The sequence below is a fragment of the Lycium ferocissimum genome, chromosome 8 (genome assembly GCF_029784015.1).
Source record: "Lycium ferocissimum isolate CSIRO_LF1 chromosome 8, AGI_CSIRO_Lferr_CH_V1, whole genome shotgun sequence".
NCBI classification, from domain to species: domain Eukaryota; kingdom Viridiplantae; phylum Streptophyta; class Magnoliopsida; order Solanales; family Solanaceae; genus Lycium; species Lycium ferocissimum.
The window spans coordinates 19,581,304-19,604,799 of NC_081349.1; the positions used below are offsets into that span (position 1 = coordinate 19,581,304).

General features: G+C 34.1%; 3 protein-coding genes across 5 annotated transcripts; 2 read left to right on the forward strand and 1 right to left on the reverse strand.

Moving 5' to 3' along the window:
- The first annotated feature begins 3,585 nt into the window (after positions 1 to 3,585).
- On the forward strand, positions 3,586 to 6,213 carry LOC132067474 (pectate lyase-like). The gene is made up of 4 exons (XM_059460729.1): positions 3,586 to 3,834; positions 4,340 to 5,042; positions 5,199 to 5,441; positions 5,698 to 6,213. Exons 1-4 carry the CDS (start codon positions 3,626 to 3,628, stop codon positions 5,920 to 5,922), a joined length of 1,380 nt encoding a protein of 459 aa, XP_059316712.1. The 5' UTR covers positions 3,586 to 3,625; the 3' UTR covers positions 5,923 to 6,213.
- Positions 6,214 to 6,426: 213 nt separating this feature from the next.
- Positions 6,427 to 9,810, reverse strand: LOC132067475 (uncharacterized). The gene is made up of 8 exons (XM_059460730.1): positions 9,482 to 9,810; positions 8,986 to 9,041; positions 8,436 to 8,598; positions 8,176 to 8,264; positions 7,712 to 7,844; positions 7,413 to 7,505; positions 7,082 to 7,184; positions 6,427 to 6,958 (listed from the first exon to the last, which is right to left on the reverse strand). Exons 1-8 carry the CDS (start codon positions 9,650 to 9,652, stop codon positions 6,591 to 6,593), a joined length of 1,176 nt encoding a protein of 391 aa, XP_059316713.1. The 5' UTR covers positions 9,653 to 9,810; the 3' UTR covers positions 6,427 to 6,590.
- A 2,840-nt stretch (positions 9,811 to 12,650) lies between these two features.
- On the forward strand, positions 12,651 to 18,934 carry LOC132067477 (single-stranded DNA-binding protein WHY1, chloroplastic-like). Of its 3 annotated transcripts, XR_009417154.1 has the most exons (8): positions 12,651 to 13,054; positions 15,178 to 15,275; positions 15,384 to 15,476; positions 16,340 to 16,434; positions 16,759 to 16,832; positions 16,931 to 17,019; positions 18,220 to 18,502; positions 18,656 to 18,934. XR_009417154.1 is itself a non-coding variant. In XM_059460731.1 (7 exons), exons 1-7 carry the CDS (start codon positions 12,802 to 12,804, stop codon positions 18,337 to 18,339), a joined length of 822 nt encoding a protein of 273 aa, XP_059316714.1. In that variant the 5' UTR covers positions 12,651 to 12,801; the 3' UTR covers positions 18,340 to 18,646. The 3 variants fall into 3 exon arrangements, 2 of the variants coding, with proteins under 2 accessions (XP_059316714.1, XP_059316715.1); XM_059460731.1 differs by lacking the exon at positions 18,656 to 18,934 and having other exon boundaries at positions 18,220 to 18,646; XM_059460732.1 differs by lacking the exon at positions 18,656 to 18,934 and having other exon boundaries at positions 12,651 to 13,045; positions 18,220 to 18,646.
- Positions 18,935 to 23,496: the final 4,562 nt, after the last annotated feature.

A 23,496-nucleotide genomic window follows, 5' to 3' on the forward strand; every position in this document is an offset into this window, starting at 1 on the left:
CATACAAAGTTCATACACCAGAAAATAAATTTGTGTGAATTTTTGTATGCAATATGTATATATGTATAAATTCGTTATAATTTTTATGTATGAAATATGTATAAAAGTTGTATGTATATTTTGATTATGATAAAGTACATATAAATTGTATAAAATCTAATCAAAGTATGTATAGATTATGAGAAAGTACATATTTTCATTAAGTTTTTTGATCGATACAAACTACATTCCATACCCGTATAATTTTCAACATTTTTTAGATTAATTTATATCGAACTTATTCGCATTCCATACACACTATGCCACATATGTCTAAAAAATGATAGTATATAGCAGATTCCATACACATACTAGTTTTCAACATTTATACAGATTTCATACACGCAATGATCTCACATATCTCAAAATGATACATATCAATTTTTATATACAATTAATACACATGTCAGTAATAAAAAAATATTTTGTAATATTGGTTTGAAAATTTATATTATGAGAGAAGATGAATTTAGGTCTAGAAATGGTGTCTATCATAGTGGGGGAGAGAGAGAGAAGAATCTTTTAAAAAAGCCCAAAATCGTGGGTATCTCATTAAGTCCAAATCTGGTATTCTATTTGGTATACTTTGTAATTTTGTTGGTATGTTTTGCAAATAAAAAAAAAGTATCTTTATGTTTTGTAATATAGAGATTTAAGTAGTATTATTAAGTCATTTTCCCATTTATAAAATAAAACACACATTGGGGGTAGGGCTACTTATCAGGCGGATTGGGAGGATAATTACACTTAACGGTTCGGCTTATTGATTTTAAATTGTACTAATTAGCTAGCTGCGATATGGGGTAGCAATTATCGGACGGTTATCAGACGGTGTATCGGCTAAATTTAAGAGAAAATCAAAGTTAAAAATTTGCAAGAGACTTCTACAAACATATATATAGGGTTCTTCTTCTAAAGGTAAAAGCTGCTATACTATATATAAACAAGAACTAAAATTAATGGTCCATCACAATGAATATGTATCAAATTACTTGAGGGTTTTCACCAATCAAAGAATACCTCCTCCTCTCCTCTCATACAGATAATGAAACAAGGAAGGCAGAAACTTACATTTTGAGATCTTCAAATGTTGAAACAAGTGTTTCAATAAATTTTAAATAGCGATTTGATAAAAGTATTTATTTCTTAAAGTAAATGAATATGAAATGAATTTGAAGAATTCATAAGTGTTATCTTCATTAAGTTAATATGTTTTAGTTTTTTGGACAAATACGTCTTGATTTCAAGAATGCATAAGTGTAGTCGTTGTCTTCTTTTGATGAAAGAACTTATTTTCAAAGAATTGTTTAGACTATAAATAGTGCTTACTTTCTTTGGAAATAAAAGCAATCCACAAACTACTTCCCCTTGAAAATGCTTGAGAGATATTGATCAAAAGGTGAAATCACAGGTTCAATAATAGAAGAGCAACGTTCCTGAATGCTACTTGCTGTGTGGCTTAGTTGAATCCCAAAGATAGAGATGTCATTTGCTCTTCCGTTTGCTCATAGGAGAGACTCCAACTATCTTCAAGAAACGTCTTGACGTGCCTCTAAGCCAAGCAAATCCTATTTTGAGTTTCTGATACCTATTCTAACAATTGGAAGATATTACTATCCTTCTTCTAACATCAAATTCCACAATGAAACCACACAATAGTAAATAATAAGAAGTGAACATCGAATGGTTACTGAATGGGGGCTGGGGCTTTAGATTTAGTACTTTACTGCTTTAGGGTGTACAATATATATTTTATATATCTAGGGGTAAAAATGTACGCTATATAATACTCTCTCCGGATCAAAAAAAGAGTCCACTTCACCTTTTTTTTTCTTTTTTTTTTTGCGTGGATTGCCCTTCATTTGGGGTGGTCTTTAATTTTTGCCCTTCAAATTGGTGGTCTTTAAGTTTTGCCCCTCGCCTAACACCCCGAGGTTGTGGGTTCGAACTCCAGCTTAGTAAAAAAAAAAAAAAAAAAAAACTCTCAAAGCAGAATTTTCGCGAGGCAGAAGTTGCAAAATTTTGCAAATCTGCCATACAAATTCTGCCTATTTGGGCCTTAAGGCAGAATTTGCATGGGCAAAAATTCTGTCTGTGCCATGTAAATTCTGCCTGAAGGGTAAAATTTAAAGACCACCATTTTTTTGAGGGGTAAAAATTAAAGACCACTCCCAGCGAAGGGTAATCCTGCAAACGGCCCTTTTTTTATTGGATCAAAAAAAGAGTCCACCTGGCAAATCAAGAAAGAATTAATCTTGTTGTTTCATATTTGCCCCTATTAAGTGTTATATGATCAAATCCCAATGCCTATTTAATTAGGGGTAGTTTAGTCAAATCACCTATTTTTATTTAAGAGTTAGTATTTTCTTAAGGGGTGTGCACTTAAGGGGTGTGCAAATAGCTAAGTAGACTCTTTTTTTGATCCGGAGGGAGTAATTCTTAATGGGTTAACGGTTTATCCGATAAGAAAATTGAGTAATCCACCCCGCACCAATAAGCCGTTAACTATAAATTTTTAATCGTTCACCAACCATTAATCAGACAACCCTATACGAATAAGCCAATAAGCCAATTTTACGGTTGGATTATCGGTAACGGTTCGATTTTAGACAATCATAATTGGGGGTGCTAATGGCTAAGAACTCCTGCCTTTTGGTTAAGGCTCAATAATAGTGACGACATCTTGTATAAGTATTGGAATGTACCTATTGATTTATTTTATAATTGCATTCTTTTCCCAGTATAATATCCCCTTGATTACCACAAACTTGAGTCTATAAAATGGATCGATCATACACAAAAAATAGGGGTCACTATTACATTGCATTTTTCCTCATTTTAGTAATAAATAATTGTCCTTATCATAAAACTTTTCGTGAAAATGAATCACGTCGACAAAGAAATCAGGGTTTAACATAACCAAAAATCTATCTTAAAATTCCTTTATTTGGGAGTCATAAATATTCATTAAAAAGAAGAGAGTAAATTACATTTAACAAAAGCTTGTTAGTAAATAAATATTTGATCTAATTTAAAATTCCTTTTATTGTTCAGTTTAAAAAGTACTAAATCATTATGGACCTTGTACGTACGTTTGACAGAGACTTTCGTTCGAATTATAACTTCTTGCTCATATTTAACAAGAACGAGTAAACACATATATTATTATAACAATTACAGCAAATGCCACTATTTCAAAACATAGATATAGTTATAACAATATCCTGGATCCGCTTTTGTTGTTTCCCATTTTGTTAACATCCTTTGACTTGTCTTTTCCACAAACAAAAAACATTCAAAAGTTAGTTAGAAAACAGTTATTATCAACCTCAAATTAGTATTTGGTCATCCGTTGTTCCCGCTAGAAAATTGTCCAATGTTGTGCCTATATTAGTGGTATATATGTGTTTACTATCATTGTATTCCCAAGCTTTGGGAACTCACCTGCAGTGAAAAAAAAAATAAACTGCAAAAACTTGGGAATCCCCCCAAGCTGCAGGTGGTAGCAGAAAAGAACAAACTAAAAAACCAAAAAAAACAAAAAACAACAAAAACAAAAAAAAGAAAGAATTTTCTGCTACCATTAATGATGGCCTCTATTAGTAATTTTAATTCAGTTATTTTTCTGTTTTCCCTTTTATGTTTTGCTTCTTTAATCCCATATTTGCATGCCAACATTGCTGATTTTGACCCTTATTTGGAAAAAAGAGCTGAAGAAGCCCTTAAGTCTTCTCTTGCTGCTTATAATGAAAATCCTGAGGATGTCACTTATTCTTTCAACAAAGAAGTTGGAGAGTAAGTGCTTTTATAACTTTTAACAAATTAGAATTCTTTGTTTGCAAAATCTTTTGGGGCTCGCAGGGGCGGATATAGGGTAACATTATGGGTTCATCCGACATACAAATCCAATAGTTTTGTCTCAGACCATATATATGTGTTATAACAATTCGCTAAACAAGTATGAGTATTAGATTTCGAACCCAGTAAAACAGATATGTTATAAAGTTCAAATCCTAGATCAGCTCCTGGGAGCACGAACGTGAGGTTAGAATTAAGTATGAGCCGATTGTATGGGAAATCTTTTAAGAAGTTATGCATGGACATCTTGGATTGCTGAATAGAGCACGCACTCAACATAGATTAGGCATACATGCATTCCATCCTATTGTAGTGTATGGGCGCGCTGTTTGTTTACGTACATTAGTTTGTAGGGACCTAAGGCTCTCCTTTTTTTCTTTTTTTCAACAGGTAGATCAAAAGCTCCTATTTTTTTAACATTAGTTTTTGTCCAATACTGCAGAACAATTATCAATGGCACAAGGAGGCATCTGAAGGAAGAAGATAAAGATGATAAAGATGATAAGGCTGAAAAGGATAATAAGGATGATAAGGATGATAATGATGGTTGCAAGGCATACAATCCAATTGACAAGTGCTGGAGATGTGACAAAAACTGGGCTAATAACAGGAAGGCACTAGCAGATTGTGCTAAAGGATTTGGCCATGGCACAACTGGTGGTAAAGACGGTAGATTCTATGTTGTCACCGATTCCTCTGATGACAATGTGGAGGATCCTAAGCCAGGGACCCTCCGTCACGCTGTCATCCAAGAGGAGCCATTGTGGATCATCTTCGAGAAGTCCATGATTATCAGGTTGAAACAAGAACTGATGATCAACAATGATAAGACTATTGATGGCAGGGGAGTTTCTGTTCATGTTGCATATGGAGCAGGACTAACCATACAATTTGTGCACAATGTGATTGTCCACAACATTAGGGTTCATCACATTGAATCTACCTCTGGTGGTATGATCAGAGATTCTATTGACCATATTGGTCTTAGGACAGTGAGTGATGGTGATGCTATTTCCATTTTCGGTTCCAACCGTATCTGGATCGATCATTGTACTTTAACCAAGGGTGCTGATGGCCTCGTCGATGCAATCATGGCCTCCACAGCTATCACCATTTCTAACTGCAAATTCAACCATCATAACGACGTAAGTTTTTCTCCTCCTACTCTTAATAGGCACATTTCCACTCTTATTCAATAAGTCAAATCCTTAGATAAGGTGTCTAAATGAAAAATTCAGATAGGTTTAGGCCTTAGGGGGTTGTCGATGTATTTGGCGTAATAACGATAAATGATGATTCAGGTGATGCTTTTGGGAGCAAACGATGCCTTTCCTCAAGATAAAATCATGCAAGTTACAGTTGCATTCAATCGGTTTGGAAAGGGATGTATCCAGAGGATGCCAAGGTGCAGGTGGGGATTCTTCCATGTTGTCAACAACGACTACGCTAAGTGGGAAATGTATGCAATTGGTGGCACAGCTAATCCCACCATTATTAGCCAAGGTAACCGCTTCAAGGCTGACAACAACCCAAACACTAAAGAGGTATGTATGCTTAACATTCCAATCACATTTTTTTATAAACGTGGTTTCTGTAAGTGCAAATAAGGATTATTACGCCTGGTTATCTGCTATCTCCAATCAGCACAAATACCAGATAGTATCTGCCCACCAAGGCTTATATCTAAAGAAATCACCTAACTTCTCTTGTTCAATCACATTTTGATATGTTCCATTAGAATGTCGCATAAGGCCAACATAAAGTATGTGAATTGCTAACATAACATATGCTAAAATGAAGGTGACAAACCGCAATGGCGCCCCAGAATCTCTATGGAGAAACTGGCAATGGAGATCCGAGGGGGACTTGTTCTTGAACGGAGCCTTCTTTAGGGAGTCTGGACCAGATATCAAGCGCACTCCATTTACAGAACATACCAGCATCAAGTTTGAGCCTGCTAAATTTGTAGGCAGACTCACTCGCAAAGCTGGTGTAATCAAGTGCAAGATTGGAAAAGCATGCTAGTCAATGGCCGATTTATATGTACATAATAATAACAATAATATATAAAGCTTATTGTACATTTCATTTTTGGGGTTCACATGGAGCCGAAGATTTTTTTGGGGGGTTCTTTTACAGTGTTTTTGTTTCTACTGTTTTGCTTTTTTTGCTTTTCCTGGCTGGTTTGCTCAATAGGGGAAACAGTGAGGAGGGGGAGAAAAAGTGAGGTTCTGGAGAGATACAAGTTTATTTTTTGTAACAGAAGTTTTGATTTATGATTTCTAATAAATGTAAATTTCCCTGTTTGAATTTCAACATAGGCTACATGTGTCCCCAAGAGTGAAATCTATTGTAATACAACCTATTCCTTTATCATAGTAATAAAAGGCATAATGGTGATAAATTTGTGCTTTGTTTAAGAAAATGTGGATTCCAAGAACAGATATATGCATCATACATGTTCTCATGCAACAATTAATCATGTTATTTGTAAAAGTCTTATAGTCAAGACAGATTTTTCCACAACCGTAGAGCAAAATAATCCTAAGTTTTCAAATGAACAAACATTTAAAACGAATACCTATCAGATTGAGTGGTAGATCACATGTACAAGCTCAGAAGAAAAGAACCAGAATATTTGATTAACCGAAATATGTGAATAAAGTCGGACATCAGGGATTTCTTACAAAGAACTATCTGCTTTTGGAGTTATTTTTATGAACACATGTCCTGGCATTGTGTCCTTTTCCTAAGCACACGCTGCAGCTATATGTTCTCTTTACTCGAGTCTTGATTGTCGCAACAACTTTAGTGTCGAACTCATTCTTTTGGCGGCATGTCCTTCTATTATGTCCAATTCTTTGACACTTGCTGCAATAATGGTTAATCTTAACCATCTTTTTCGGTACAATTAAGGTCAACTTTAAGCAGGTTCTTCTATTATGACCTTTTGCTCCACATAATCCACATCTATAACGTCTATCCGTATTGTCTCGAATTTCTGGACAGTAGTTACTCCTATGCCCTTGCTGTCCACAATTTCTACAGTAAAATTTCACTCCTGCAATTAGAAAAATCAGCTATTATCTTCTTCGACAGTTGAAATCTTCATCTATGGTATATTCAAAGAAGAAAGCAAAAACACCATTAATTTAAGTGTTACATGAGAAAAAATGTTATAGACCTTTCATGGATATGCTTCTCTTGCGACGATTATCTGGATCGCGGAAGTAATTTTTCATGGATTCCGAGGCACGTTTTCTAGCAGCAGGTGTCCCCTTTGCTTTCTGCATAACATGTATCATATCAAATTAGAACTTTTAGGTTTGGCTGAAGCAATGTTAAAAATCTGCTATAAATGTAAATCTAGCTATTTTTTATAATAATTTAAAAGTATTGCTAAAACGGGTAAGTAGTGGGCTTAAGTCGTTATATCACGTAAATTTTCCCTATATATTAAGCTAACATTACACATAGCTAGAGGTCAATCATTTGAATATGAAGTTAAGTCAAACCTTAATAGCAGCTACTCTTTCTGCATGAAGCATGGGATCGCCATGGATAATTTTCATCCTCTTGCTAAATAATCCAGTCTTGGCATTTAGGCTCTGCAATCATCCAACTAAACAAATTGGCAAATCCGTCAGAAGTTTAAGATTTTGCATAGGGATCCAAAGAATCATCCAAATGAAAGGTTCACTACATTGTCCAAGCAATAATGGTGAAATCGAAACATGAAAACAAGAAAACCAAGTGACAAAACTTTGATTGAAGAAGAATTATGTGGGGTGCTAACAGAAAAATGAATACTAACTTTTAGTGATCTGCTGATCTTCAAATTGACTTCCGTGTTGGGAGATTGGTAGACACGCTTGGTTTTTCTCTTCGCACGAAGGTTTATGTCTAAGTTGTCCACTTCATCGTCTTCCTTTACTTTTAAAGGGGAACTGAAAAAGATCATGTAGACTTCTTATTAAGCAAAGTTGACTAAGTTCCCAGAGAAATATTGCTTCTCTAATATAAATATGAAGAAAGAATTATCATAATGCAAGATGTCTAGTGCAGAATATACAAGAAAGGCTATTTAACTCCTTTGAAAACATAAAACAGAATGCCATACTTAAGCAGGCAAACATGTTGATAAATATTGAGAGTATCACAGTGATGAAAACTTGATTATGGAGCAAACTTATGTGCCAGATGTAATAATATCACAGTGAGAATACATGGCTTTGGCAAAATGGAATCTGATTGAAACTTGAGGTAGAAAATATTAACCTTGATCGAGCTTTCTCCCAAGGTCTTTCATCAATAGACTCTTCCCAAATGACACAGTCTCCTCCGCACTGATGACAAGTCATCATACCCTACCACACACAAAAACTTCTATTAAGGACATATCTATTGTAGAAAATGAGCATCACACACACACACACACATATATATATATATATATATATATATATATTCCTACTGAAATATCACGCGTATACATGCAACTTTAGAGCTTAATACACTTGATCCAGAAAAGAAATTACCTTTCCATTACATAGTGAACAATCTAAGCGAGATCTCTCTATTCCACATTCGACACATGGAGTGTAGCCCCTTCCTCTGCAGCTTGGGCAAGGCAATTCTCTTATATACTGGCCGTTTGGGCCAAACCACGACCTTTGACTCGAAGCACTAGAAACGACCTTCCTGGAAAATGATTAAAACACAGGTCAAAGATGGATATTTAACTTAATCAAGAGATGATTACGAGTAAATACGCGAAAAAGGGGCTTCTTATCATGACTTCATGAGGACGGGGCATAGAGTTTATGCTTCAATTATCAAAACATCCAGTCTACGCAGTTCTCACTATCTTATAAGCAGGAAAAGAATAAAAAAAATACTGTTGTTTCAAGGTGTATTTCAAGGAGCAAACTTCAATACTCTAAAGCTTCTGAGTTGAAAAACAAATGGTCATTAGCAAACTCTACAAACTTCACAAAGAACACAAATAGAAACTCTACTGCTGCAATAAAATATAGCCCATGATTTAATGCAAGCAATAAAACAGAAACAGAAGAAGAAAGCTAAAACCTTGGCTGCAAATCTGCAGCAAGTCCAAACAGCTCCTCTGAAGGATCATACATAGCCTGACAATAGAACATGTAAAATGTAAGCCCTCTTATGATAATGTGTTTCAAGAAACAATAGGTTAAGTTCACCTAGGTCATTTACTTTAGTCACAAATGTCATATTAAAATAATTCAACTTTATCCGGTATAACAGTTAGACTTTACTATAACAGTAAAGTTATAATTATTTTTCTGTTGAATCTCACTATAACAATTAAGTAACTGAACTTTACCATTAAGTTACTTATTAGTGGTGACTATACTGGCACTATGTAAAGTTATTGTTTTGTAACTCTACTATCTTCAATTTAGTGTGAGAAAAGCTAATTTTGTGACTTTAATGGTACATTGGATATAGAAAAAGCACATTTCACCTTATTTCTCTGCCATATGATTGTATATTTCATTGTAAAAACAGAAGAGACCAACAAAAAGAAAGAAAAAAAGAAGAACAATACCTGATTTTGTTTGATGGGTGACACAGAATCATCATTATTACTGAAAGAAGAGAAAATAGGGAAATAAAGGAAGCTAAGTTTAGTCTTTGAAGGTGGTAATATCCAGTAGTGCAAATTCTTGTTACAGTATCTCCACTGAGGTACCATTGATGAACATATTGCTGATGACATTCTTGATATTATAGTACATGGAGGAACAAAGATTTTCTTGAAAAAGAGTAAGAGAAATCTAACATAGAGTATTTTTGATCTTTTAAGGAGTTATATGTGGATGCAAAACAGACAGCCAGATTTCATGGTTCTATCCTTTACTCTTTTTTTTTCTTTTTTTCTTTCTTTTCCTCATGATTTTATCCTTTGCTTTTTGGTCTCAATTCTTTGGATAATGCTATAATGGGCTCCATGCTGCTTCATCTATGGCTCATATTACTCCACCTCATTGCATGGTAATCCCACGGTTGCCAAAATATACAACGAAAGAGAGTTTGTTGGAAAGAACTATAACTGATTTTTACACACCTAAAAGATAACTATGGCAATGTAATAAGATCAGTAAGCTGAAAAATAAAATACTAGTTAGCTACACTAAACGCTCTTGTAATATAAATTATTGTATACACCTTTTATATTTTAAAATCAAATACTTACACTCCGTAAAAAGCTTACACTTTATACATATGAGATCAGTGACGGAGTCAAGATTTTCACTAAAGAAGTTTAAAAATATAAAAAAGTAAATATACGAAGAAGTCAAGGGGTTCAATATCTACTATATCTAGATACAAAATCATTTTAACCTTGTACATACAGAATAATTTTTCACCGTGAACCCCCTAGCCACTACCTGGCTCTGCTCCTGTATGAGGTATATTTGTAAGTAAGTATTTTAAAATATATTATTAAAAGACAAATTAAAACTATAATTAATTTTTTTTATGAATATTTATTTAAAAAGAAGATAAAAGATTTAACAATCTTTTTATTCATGCCTTTAGTTAAGAAAGAGAATAAGTATTTTTTCAGACATTTATCTTTTCGAAACACATAAATAAGAAATGAGCACAAATTACTCAACAAGATATACCAATTAATGGTAATAACTACTTGCATTTTAAATACATAAGGTATTTGTAATTTTGTTTAATTATAGTCTTACATTGTATAAAGAAAATCTTGTTTATGTTGTTATATTCCGCATCAAATTAAAATTATCTTAAATATATTTAGCAAGATGAGTTTTCATCTGTGTAGGATTTCTATTATATAAAAGGTTTAAATATTTTTTTAAAATAGGGATAACATTAGAGTATCATAAGGAGTATAAGTGCAGCATTTCCCATTGGGAAAATAACACATTATGACAATTTGAAAAAAAAAATTACCTGGATTAGCCCATGTTTATTTTTTTACTAGATGATGGAAGCCCGTGTGCTAGCACGGGCCCAACACAAAAAATAATACCACATTTTTCTTTTTAGTCTGTCTTAAAAAGAATGATATATTTTTATGTTTAGAAATCATTTAACTTGAAACTTCCCCTTTTATCTTTAATGAAATGATTTAAATCCACACAAATATCTATGACTTGTTTTAAACCATAAGTTTCAAAAAACTTTCCTTTTTTTAAAATAAAAATAAAAATCGTGCCTAGTCAAACTATGTCACATAAATTAGGACGAAGAGAGTACTTTTTAGTAATATAATTATGAAATTTTTATTATAGAAAGTATTATAATTCAATTAATTGAAAATATAAATAAATTATTTTATTTAGTCCGCTTCTCCCATATATGACTTTCCTGATTTGGTTCTTCAATTGAAAGATTTGAAATACACCTTCTCCTACCGAGTTTCATGCCATCATCTCTTTCTACTCAACAATACCGAAAAGCTCTTTCATGTGTTAGCATCTGTTGTAGTCTTAAATTTTTAAGTATAGACCGACTTTATCATTTTAAGAAAATATGTGTATACGTTTCTTGACAGGTTATATTTCATCTTCTTGATGTTATTTCTCATTATTTGTGTGAGACGTATGTGTCTAAAGACTCTAAACTTATACCCAAAGGTATAAGTTTTAAATCTTTTGGTTTTATGAATTCTTTAGCTATTTTTGTGTTCAATTTAAATCGTTATTTCTTTTTTCTTGAATTTCTCTTCTTTAAATTTTCTCTAATCGTACCTTTACCATTTTCTGAACTTATTATCATTATTTAAATGTCTTATTTTATTTTTTTATTTTTTATAATTGTCTCCTACTTCTTCACGTGGACCCCGCCTTATTATTATTATTATTATTATTATTATTATTATTATTATTATTTGTAATTGTCTCCTACTTCTTCACGTGGACCCTACGTGGACCCTACTTTTTTTTTTTGCAATTGTCTCCTAATTCTTCACGTGGACCCATACCTTAACTTTTTTTATTTCTACTATTATATAAGAGTGGGCCCTATCTTTTCTTTTCTTTTTTTAATTTACTTACTATTATAGAAGAGTGGGTTGACGACCAAACCCACTCTTCTATAATAGTAGAGATATGCGTTAGCGGGTCATCTCCTTCATCCTAGGTCGCCGATCTTGCATCATCGGAGCTAGATCTTGCTATAGACGGTCGTCTCCTTCATCTTAGGTCGCTGATCTTGCTACGCCTACGTCGGATCTTGCTATAGCCAGCCGTCTCCTTCATTCTAGGTCGCCGATCTTGCTACGCCGGTGCAAGATCTACACTGGAGAGGTTCGTCTTCTTCATCTACCGCCAGATCTACGCCGAATCTCCACTGGATATCCATTATTATACTATTTTATACAATGTAGGAGTGTGTATAAACACCTCCTATATAAGTTTGTATAATATTGTATACCAGTGTAAACGTATGTATAAACACCTCTTATACATTTTTATACACTTTTATATAAGGTTGATATATCATTATATTGTCTACAGTAGGTGTACGTGAAAATGTGGCTATGCGGATATAATTTAAAAAATGGCTACGTAAATGTAATTTCTTTTGTTGGATTTTACATTATGGAAATTTGCTCTTCGTATAGTATAGAAAATGTAAGTATTTGATTTTAAAATACAAAGATTTTATCCATAATTAAATCATAGTATAAATCATTGTACAAGGGTGTATATGAATACACTTTCCCTCGAAATATCTGCTTAAACACCAGTAGGTGATTGAAAGCTCTTCCCTTTTGCTCCAAGAACACCAGACTTTCCAAATTCCACTTTCCATTCTTGGAACATCAAACTTTCTTATAAAGATTAAAACTTTCATTACCCCTTTGCCATAAAACCTTTTGAAGCAATGTCTAATTTCTCTCTTTCTCCTTCACCTACTTCAGGTTTTAGCCTTAACCTCCAAAACCCTACTAAAACCTCACCTTATCATCATCAACCTCTCTCTTTTTCCACCTCCATTAATAATACCATTTTTACCCCCTTAAATTCCCACACAAAAACATTCAAAGCTTTGCCCAAGAATCTTTCCTTAACATGTCGCCATTCTGATTATTTTGAACCTCAACAGCAACAACAACTACAGTCACATGGTAAACTCTGTTAAATCTTGAAAAATGGGTTTTTCTTTGTTAGTGGCTTTTGCTTATTCTTAGTATTTCCTAGCTGCTATACTTTTTTCTTGGACTGTTTCTTGTGGGTCTTGGTTGAAATTTTAATTTTCCTATTTTTTTTTTTTTTAATGACACGGGAACCAGCAGCCGCTGCCCTTTGGGTGCGCACAGGATAAATTCCGCTTCTGTATAATAGCCCGCAAACCACACAGGAGAGATAACCTGCACTAGTAATTTTCCTATTTTATAAACCAATTAAGCTCAAATTCTAGCTCTTACCTGAGGTTTAAATGAATGTTCTTGCATTGAGAATTACTGTTGTTAAATTTCCCTATTTGCTTCATTTGTTAAACTCAAAATAGGGGTAAGGTCCTCCCCAAACCCTACTTTGTGAGATTTCATTGGGTATGTTGTTGTTGTTGTAAAATAGCGAATCTTTTCTTGAATTACAGTGGTTGATTATGGCTGCATTCTATTTATATGTACAATTTTTTTCGATTTAAAATGGTTCTTTTTGCTTGTTATGTTCTGCCTGTGAGGTCCTGTAGATTATGGAAAAGGAAAGGAGTACTTTTTAGTTTCTTCTAATTCTAGTCATCAACAAAGATATCAGAAGATTTTCCCACTTTTTGATGTTTTCGTCTTTCTGCTTTCTATGTACAATCTTTCTTTAACATGCCGCCGTTCAAATTACTTGAACCCCAACAGCAGCAACAACAACAACAACAACAGGGTAAACTCTATTAAATCCTTCTTTTTTTTTTTTGTACTGTTTTTTTGTGGGTCTAGGTGACACTATACCGCTGAGTTATATCCCTTCCCCGCCCCATCAAGAAATAGAACTGACTAATCCTAAGTCAAAGGGTTGAGAAACTCAACGCCACTATTCTTGAACAACTTGGAGCCGGGCCTTCTTTTCGCACTATTATGGATATGAGGTCAATTGAAATTCTTGGGGAGTTATACATTTGTGTATTGATAAGACCGTTTACTATTTCTTGAAGCTCAATCTCTCTCCCGGATGAACCATATAGCCAAGAGAAACCATGAACCAGAATAGAAGAGCTTGCTCCCCTCAATTTTTTTATTTTCCTATTTTATGAATTAATTTATTAAGCTAAAATTCTAGCTCTGGCTGTGGATTGGTTTTTGGTGCCTGAGGTTTAAATGGCTTTTCCTGCAATGTGCATTACTGTTGCTAATTTTTACCTAATTGCTTCATTTGTTGAACTCGAAATAGTGAATTTTTGTTTGATTTAGAGTTAATGGTCAAAAACACGTCTGAACTATGGTGATAGTTGAGGTAGGAAAAGGGAACAACTGATAGTTGGGGGATGAAGCTCGTGAAAAAGCGTTAGTTCAGGTGTGTTTTTGACCATTATCTTTTTTATTTACAGTGGTTTGTTATGGGTGCAATCTATTTATATGTACAATTTTTTTGGTCATATGTATACATAGTCCAAATGGAGAACAGTGGTTCTGGTTGAACACTTTGTGAATGCTTGATATGCTCTTCCTGTGAGGTTCTGTAGATCTGTATATATTAAGTATTTGAAATGTAAAGGGAAAGGAGTACTTTTTAGTTTCTTCCAATTCCAGTCATCAACAAAGATACCTGAAAATTTTCCCACTTTTTAACGTTTTGTCTGAAAAGAAAAATTAAGGGGTCGTTAGGTTGTTGGTTAGAGTTATGCAGGGTTTAGTTGTTCATGTATTGGTTATTCCATCTTATACCCTTCATAACATAAAACATCGATTCCCTCGTAAGTTATACCTGTATTGGTTATGCGGATCTGTAAACTGACAACCAAACATCGTACTCGTGTGCTGAATTTTATACATAGCAACTAAAATACTACCAAACATAGTACTAGTTATGCTAATTTTATACATGAATAATTTAGTTCCTAACCAGCAACCAAACGACTCCCGTAGGCTATCTCCCTACTACCTTGTGTTTTCGTCTTTCTAGTTTCTAGTATATTGTTCATAGAACACAAATAAGATCAGTCTTGGTATATTTGTTTGAAATAATTACTTTGTCTGGTCCATTTGTATTATTTTGAGCCATTTCATGTTATGGAAGAACTAAAAATGTCCTTGGTTTTTAGGGGCATCTTCGCCTAAGGTTTTTGTTGGATACTCAATATACAAAGGGAAAGCAGCTCTCACCGTTGAGCCTCGGTCGCCAGAGTTCGCGCCTATAAATGTATGCTTCCTCATATTGTGTTGGTTGCTCCTCTTCTGTTTAATCTGTGTTTGTCATTGAGGAAATCGTAATTTAATGCTACTGTGGTGGTTGTAAATTATGGCGCAGTCGGGGGCATTCAAGCTGTCAAGAGAAGGTATGGTGATGCTTCAATTTGCACCCGCTGCTGGTGTTCGTCAATATGATTGGAGTAGAAAGCAGGTAATCATTACCTTAATTCCTCTCTTTTCCCCACTGCATAATACTTTTTCTATGTGCTTCTCTTATCCATGGATTGCAGTGAGGCTAAGGTTTGATAAATATGGGGACTTCTACATGATTACCCCAGCGAAGTGAAAAAATCACCCGTCTATACGTATTTACAAATTTTGCCCATTAAAAAATTGTACCATACAATTTTGTACGTGGTATATCTTTGGGGTAACATTCACATAATTGTATACCTTTCAGGTGTACAACAATAAGAATAGTTGAATCACACTGTTATATACTCCCTCCATTCCAAAATAAGTCTCTTTTAGCTCATGCACACCCCTTAAGAAATTGCTCACTCTTAGAAAATTAGGAGTGTTTTTACCAACTTACCCCTAATTAATGCTTAGAAAAAGAAAAGTTATTTAATGATTCTTGATAATAAATAAGGGTAAGTTTGGAAGAATAGAATTAATTTCTTCTTGAAATCTTAACGTGTCACTTATTTTGGAACAAAATAAAAAGCCTAAAAGGACACTTATTTTGGAATGGCGGGAGTAACATGTAAATTGTATACCCCAAAGATTTACAACATACATACCTGCTGGATGTTTTGTAGTAATTTTCTTTCCCTAAATAGGTATATAGTGTAATATTTTTAAATTGGGTTTTTTTTTTGGGTAATCATTTTGGGCACACAACTAGTTTCCCATAAAAATTACCAGATAGTAGATATGTAGTAGTGATTTGTGGTAGACGTGTACGTGACACTTTTAGCTAACATGGTGAGTGTGCCAAGGAGTCGGGCCATGATTTCTGACTATCCATGTGTTGCTTTTGAAGTGCCTTTCTCAGTATTTGTGTGTTTTCAGGTCTTCTCGTTGTCAGTGACTGAAATGGGATCTATTATCAGCCTTGGGGCAAAAGATTCATGTGAGTTCTTCCATGATCCAAACAAAGGAAGAAGGTAAAACCTACGTCTTTTTGTGAGGTCATAAAAAACCTAGTGAGACTGATTCCTAATATGAACCCTAGAGCGACCACTGTTCGGCAATTAGCTCCATTACCATCTATCAACTGTCCTGGATATAATTATGATTTGTTTATCATAAATGTATTTGTATGCATAAACATATGCGATTTATCAGAGTACTTGCTTGGAGACCATTATATTTAATTGATAGGGATCCTAGACCATTATATTTAATTGATAGGGATCCTATCTGTTGGGAATTAATATGCATTCTCATCTGTTTAAGTTCTAAGATGACATTTTATGTGTGCTTTACAGTGATGAAGGTAAAGTCAGGAAAGTGTTGAAGGTCGAGCCACTTCCAGATGGCTCTGGTCACTTCTTTAATCTCAGTAATTGCCTTTTCCTTAAACTCTATTACAGTAAAAATTCGAGATATTATTTTTAAACTAACAAAATATGACTCGTTTCCATTCCTAAATGAATGCAGGTGTTCAAAACAAGCTTATTAATTTGGATGAGAACATTTACATCCCTGTTACAAAGGCAGAGTTTGCAGTTCTTGTCTCAGCATTCAATGTAAGATGAAGATAGTCTCCTATTTTGTGTCTTGATATATAGTCTCTGATTGTTTTCTCACCCATGTGGTATACCATTAAGTTAGTAATCCACTTGGGTTTTTCCATCTTGTGGTGCTAAAGAGCAAATTTGCAAAAGTTCGTGCACGCATATAAGTGGCTGTTTATGCAGTTTATGGGTCCAGTCTCTTTGATATTTGCTCAAATTCCCTAATCAGGAGTAGACCTCAAGTTGAGACCATAAATATGTTGGTAGCCCCATAGTTTGCTGTAGATATGGATGAGAAAGGATAAAGAAATGAGATTATAGGTCCAGTCCCTTTGATAAGTGCTTAAATCTTAATGTAATCAAGTGCACTTAATGGCCTAACTTCTGAACCATTCAGATTCAGACCTCCATTGAGTGCAAACAAATGAGGCCTAAGTACTCCCTCCATTCACTATTACTTGTCCACAATGGACTTTGCACTTGCTTTGAGAAATAATAAATGAAGTGCATATTTACATAATACTCATATTAATTGGTGTATAGTTTCAATGCACTTGAAAAATGATTTGGGATTGAGTAGTTAGTGTTGAGGGTAAAACATGAAAAAATATTTGTTTTTCTCCTGATATGCTAAAGTGGACAAGTAAAAGTGAGAATTTATTTTCAGTTTAGTGGACAAGTAAAAGTGAATGGGGGGAGTAGAGTTTCTTAGAATCTTTCTATTTTAGGAAATTGTTTGCTTTTCTATTGGAACTTGCCTGTGGCTAGAATCCAATCCGTACAGCGTACCTTGTGCTTTTTTGGTGAAAACCTGGGAATTTAGGTGATGAGTTTTCTCTTGTTACTTTCTTGCATTTTGAAATAAAAGCATGTGGTGGAAGCTGAATCTTGGTTTTTGGAAAGTATTTCATGTTATACTATAATTTTAACCATCTTAGAATTGAGCTATCTACTACGTGTCAAGTATTGATCAAGCCTTATAAATCTTGTCTGCAACATCACCCTCCTTCAAGAGCTCCTCTTGTTAAAGTATAGCATCGTGACTAGCTAACCCTTTGTGATCGTTGTTGGTGTTGTCATTTCACGGTGGTTCTTTCTGGTTAAACCTTACCTTACCAAAAAAACAGTGGTTCTTTCTGGTTGGTGCTTATTCTGATCTTGCTTTCTAGCAGTGTTGCCTCTTCTAACATGTTATCTGCTGAATTTGTGCAGTTTGTTGTGCCATACCTTTTAGGTTGGCACACTGCCGCAAATTCCTTCAAGCCTGAAGATACCAGTCGCTCAAATAATGCAAATCCAAGATCAGGCGCTGAACTCGAATGGAATAGATAGGTTCTCGCGGGCTAGAGAACGTTGCCTCGACTATGATCGAGGGGCAAGATGTTCTTTTGGCCCTCAGATCGAAATTTTGTATGACCCACTCTGACTTGCGCCCTCCAGTGATTTTGCAAAGGGTTTTAGAAGTTTCGGCGATAGTTGTATTAACTCTCTTATGGTAATGCTTGACTTAATGTAGTTGTGTTAGTGTCTAGGTGTGTTTATTATGTAGCCATATTGCTGTAGAAACCATTAACTGATTATCCTGTTGAATGTGAAATCAGTCTAGTTTTTGTGAATCTATTTGGTTCTTTTTATGTCATTGTTTCAGGATTATGTGCTATTCCAGCTAGCCTTTTCATAATCACAAAAAGAGCATATGTCAGCTTGTCAAACAAGGGAGCTCTTTTAGCTGATGTTTGCTTCAAGAATGAGGCTCACACTGACCTCTGCAGATCTTTTTTTGAAAGGTCCAAAGAAATACTTGAGGATTTTCCTGCTGCGTCACATGTTATAGTAGGTAGAGAAGTGCACAAAGACGAGTTAAATTTTCCCGAGCTTGTATTATAAGAGATGTTTGGCATTAAAGGAAAAAAGCTTTAAGGCTCTAGTGACACGTTTTAAAGTCATACAGACTTGGTTTAGATCATATATAATTGGTGAGCTGGGTTATTACATATGATATTAGAGTCTCCAAGTGCAACCTCTAGTGAGGGGATAGTAAACCCTCACGAGGTTGCGAGTTAAAAGAGGGAGTGACTCCGTATTAAGTATGGTGACCCGGTAGATGCGCAAACCGAGTGAGTTCGGGCCAGATGTGCTAAAGATTGATGACTACGAGGGTACGGTGCTATCCTTGTATTTTGTTTGTTGCGCTTGACCTAATGTACACTTGCCATCTTATTTTAACTCTTTTGGAGGTTTGTCAATTTGAATCTATCTTCATCATGCTGCTGAAAGACGGAAAGGGGAACCCTCGTTCCGTCCTTGTGGTGTAGCATCCTAATTTCCAAAATAAGGAAAAGTTATGCGGTATATAAGGGAGCAAAACAATATTGCTTGTATACTTTCATAGTTACGGCCTTTTGTCATATCACATATGCCAAAACTTGAAGCCCATTAAGTAAGCCTTTGAATTATTATGGATCTTAGACTACAAAATGCGAAGCCCATGCATTAATATTGTGAATATCAAGAATCGATTTTTTAAAAGAGAAATTGACATAAATAGTCGTTTTATATCAAAATAATAGTCAGTAATGTATTTTTTTTTATACATATTAATTTATAATATTCATATTTTATACATAATTAGTATATATATATTTGACTAGCGGCTTTAATTATTTTCGACCAATTGGCCAAATATGTTAAAAGTCCTTTTTAAAATTGGGGTTTTTTTTTTCTTTTCTTTTCTGATTCTCTTCACTTTCTTCTTTCTTTATTTTCAACTACAAGTCAACGATTAGTGCATAAAAAAGGTACTATATTGTTCAGATCAAGTTCCACGTCATTTGAAGTTATACCTGAATGGCTACACCAATGAGAGATTTAGGTCAAACGTCTTTAAAGAATTATTAGACCTCAAATAAGAGAAAAAAATATTATTTTTTGAAAAAATATACAATAACAGCTGATAATGAAAGACAGTGACACCATCATTTTACCTTGGAGGAAAGTAAATGAAAAGAGTAGATGATTTGCATACTTCACATTGTACAACTTCTTTGCATTATGTGAAAAATGTACGTTTTGTTGTCACGCATCACTCAAGCATCACAATTTTTATTTGATGTAATTTTTTTCAATGGAAAGTGTGACTAGTTGAAAGATTAATTATACAAAACAGTTAAATTATAAATTATAATACTACAGTTGGTTGTAATGTAGCGTAGGATCTACTAACTCATTGACCATCACACCTCTAAGTCGTCATATGTATAATTTTTGTCATTTTTCAAAGAGGAAAAGGTTAGACTTTATAGTATAACGGATTAAAATTAATCATTTAGGTTTACTTGCCCACCTAAGTAACTAAAAATATGAAGCAAATTTTATTTTTATTAAGTTGGATCCATGAGAACGAATAAGATAAGTATTAAATGTGGTATTTAATTTGTGTGCAAATTGTCATTGCAATATACACCGACCCCTCAATTGATTATTGATGAAAATCTTCATGAATCAATTTTTTTTCCTTTTTCTAATTGATTTATAGTGGGTTAGTATACTACTTATAATGAATACGACGTATTTATGTTAATTACATAACAAGAAAACAAATTAGAAACTCGTCAAGTTACTTAAGATTATATCAGTTTCCCACAAAAAGAAGAAACCAAATTATGTCCTTTGTCTTTTAATACCCTTTTGTAAACAAATTACACACACACATATAACAAATCAAGCAGAAAATTAGAAGGTTTTACGGTTGTGGTGGAGTGATAATTACTTCTTCATCCTTAATCAGGGATCTCTGATTCGAGCTCTTGGTATAAATTCACCTTTTTTTAAGAGCACTTTATCTCCCACGTGGGACTTTCCGACGCCAATTCAGATTTAGTTGGTTACCCTATGCGGGAAACCGACACCAGGTGGAAAAAAAAAATAGAAGGTTTTAACCCCCTCATAGTGTAATCCATAGAATCCATATTGGAATGTGGGGAGTAATTTTACCAATTTTGAGCTTTACATTATTAAACTGAATAAACTAGTTATATTGATATTCACTCTTTTGAGGAATTGTAATACTTGCTTAAGTTATAATATATGCAAATTAAGGAATTTGGGCAAGCTAATCAGCAAACAGCAAATAGAAGATCCCAATAACTCCAAAAAGGAGGGTATATAACTTTGCTTACCTTTTACCTTTCCTAGTGGTTCCAAAAAAATCAAGTGTAAAATATATAAATTTTCATATTTTATAACACTTTTAATTTCTTTCTTTCTGGAGCAATAGATTATATGAATCTTCCTTGGAAAAAAGATGGTAAGACTCTTTTGGTCATAAATTGTGACTTACACTAAAGTGGACTAACAAATGTGATACATATACAAAGAATCTGCGTAACTAATGCAACAAAAGTAGGGGAGTTAATTGAGAAAAGGTTTGAATAAGAGAAAAGCTTTGAATAAGGTCTTAAATAAATATGCTTGGGTCAATATATTAATTTAGAGGAAGTGTTAATTAAATATAACAATTAGACTTTTTATCAACATCTGTTAACCCACTCTGATGTAGAACGATCAATAAACAAATTCTAGCTAATCCACACATCTTAATGATTCTTTAGTGGTATAATATTTAACTAAATTGACTGCCTTTAATTCCTCAAAAAATGCAACAAGAAGTGTGCTATTGACGACCTAGCTAAAGGCCTTGACAATATAGATAGGATGTAATATTCATTTAGATTAAATACATTTAGCTTAATCATAATCATGTCAATACAATTTAATTACTTAGACTAAAAAAAAAAAATTTAGAATTAGCAACATACGAATTCTATTGCTCAACAACAAAATTTATTGCTAATCCTATTTAGCGACAGATTATCAAAAAAATTTGGTTAGCTAAGAGAAATTTAGCGATGGATTGGTGACGAAATTTGTAGCTAATTCCAGATTCTTTTTGTAGTGTATAGGTATCCAGTATATTCCCACAAGTGGGTTCCTTGGAGGATAGAGTGTATGTAGGCTTTATCCCTGCCTCGAGGAGGTAGAGTCATAGAGAGGTTGTTTCCAAAAGACCTCGGGTCAATGACACATAACAAGAAAGAAAAATACAATGCCGAATTAAAACGGCATAGCAAGTAAGAATCTATTCAATTAATTTTTTTCATATTATGGAGGTAAGATAAATGTTCCCATCCTTCATACTTTTACTTTTGGATTATCTATACAATAAGCAGGTAACAGTCTGCCTCACCCTCTTTTGAAACTCAATAAGAAACAATTTTTAAAAATCACACTAGCTCTTTTTTATATTGAAAGAGAAAACTATAAATCCAAACCTTATTTTCCCTTAATAATTTCATTATTATATATGAATATGTATATAGTATTAAACCGATACCTCACCCAACCCCTTGTATTAACACCCCCCCCCCCCAAAAAAAAGTAAAATAATACACACCTCAAATTTCTCGGGTGAAGGAACGGGGCATTATATGATATTTACACCATTCTAATGAATACATATAAACTCTAACCACCCGGATAAAGGAGTGGAGAGGGGTATAAATAGGATTTTAGATGCTATTCTATTCTAGTAAAAGTAATCTAGTCCTAGGATGTTTATCTACTCAACACATATTAGTACAAGTTTTTGTTTACCTACAGCATTTTAATTAATAAGTTAAAGTCTGGCCACTTAAAGATAACTTAACCTTTATGGTTGTTATCCTTTATAATCTTCTAGATTTTTTAATATTTTTTGGTATTTGAAGATGATCAACCGTCCCTTACAAGTTGGAAAAGTTGTGAAGAACTACGCAGGATTGATAAAAGTAAATATTACTACATGCACCAAATATGAACTGTTGGGTCTTTTTGACCATTGGTCAACGGCTAGTAACAATGCCACATTTAATTTATTTATTTTAACAAAATCGGACTGGCGCACTGGTGGGCCGCGATGCGGGCTACAAGCTGAGCAGGTCTATCGAGCCCAACCCTTTCCTGGTCCCCTATAATGCAGCCCCCAAGGATTATAGGGGTCGTGCCGGTCCGGGAATTTATACCTGGCTGGAAAGGGGCTGAATCATCCCATTAGACAGGTTTGTATGAAAATATCATATTTGATGGGAGGTGAATGTCACTTCTAGTGCTTTTGGACCTCTATAAGATTGTTGTGAAATAATACATACCTGAAGACGATGGTGTCGTAGTCAGCATCTGCTTTGGAGCCGAAAACAATTGAGGATACCTAGACTTCATATCATCCTCGGCTTCCCAAGTCATCTCTTCTACATTCTTATTCCTCCAAAGTACTTTTACGGAAGCTACATCTTTGGTTCGCAACCTATGAACCTGGTGTTCTAAAATAGTAACAGGGACTTCCTCATATGACAACTGCTCCGTAACCTGTACATCATCTACGGGCACAATCCTGCAAGGATCTTCGATGCACTTACGGAGCATGGATACATGGAAAACAGGACGTACAAACTC

Coding starts and splice junctions, on each gene's coding strand:
- LOC132067474 (XM_059460729.1), top strand. CDS start 3,626: ATGATGGCCTCTATTAGTAATTTTAATTCAGTTATTTTTCTGTTTTCC. Junction 3,835..4,339: donor TTCAACAAAGAAGTTGGAGA/GTAAGTGCTTTT, acceptor CCAATACTGCAG/AACAATTATCAATGGCACAA. Junction 5,043..5,198: donor AATTCAACCATCATAACGAC/GTAAGTTTTTCT, acceptor ATGATGATTCAG/GTGATGCTTTTGGGAGCAAA.
- LOC132067475 (XM_059460730.1), bottom strand. CDS start 9,652: ATGTCATCAGCAATATGTTCATCAATGGTACCTCAGTGGAGATACTGT. Junction 9,042..9,481: donor CACCCATCAAACAAAATCAG/GTATTGTTCTTC, acceptor TTCTATTGTCAG/GCTATGTATGATCCTTCAGA. Junction 8,265..8,435: donor GTTCACTATGTAATGGAAAG/GTAATTTCTTTT, acceptor TGTGTGTGGTAG/GGTATGATGACTTGTCATCA.
- LOC132067477 (XM_059460731.1), top strand. CDS start 12,802: ATGTCTAATTTCTCTCTTTCTCCTTCACCTACTTCAGGTTTTAGCCTT. Junction 16,435..16,758: donor GATCCAAACAAAGGAAGAAG/GTAAAACCTACG, acceptor TGTGCTTTACAG/TGATGAAGGTAAAGTCAGGA. Junction 17,020..18,219: donor TTCTTGTCTCAGCATTCAAT/GTAAGATGAAGA, acceptor GAATTTGTGCAG/TTTGTTGTGCCATACCTTTT.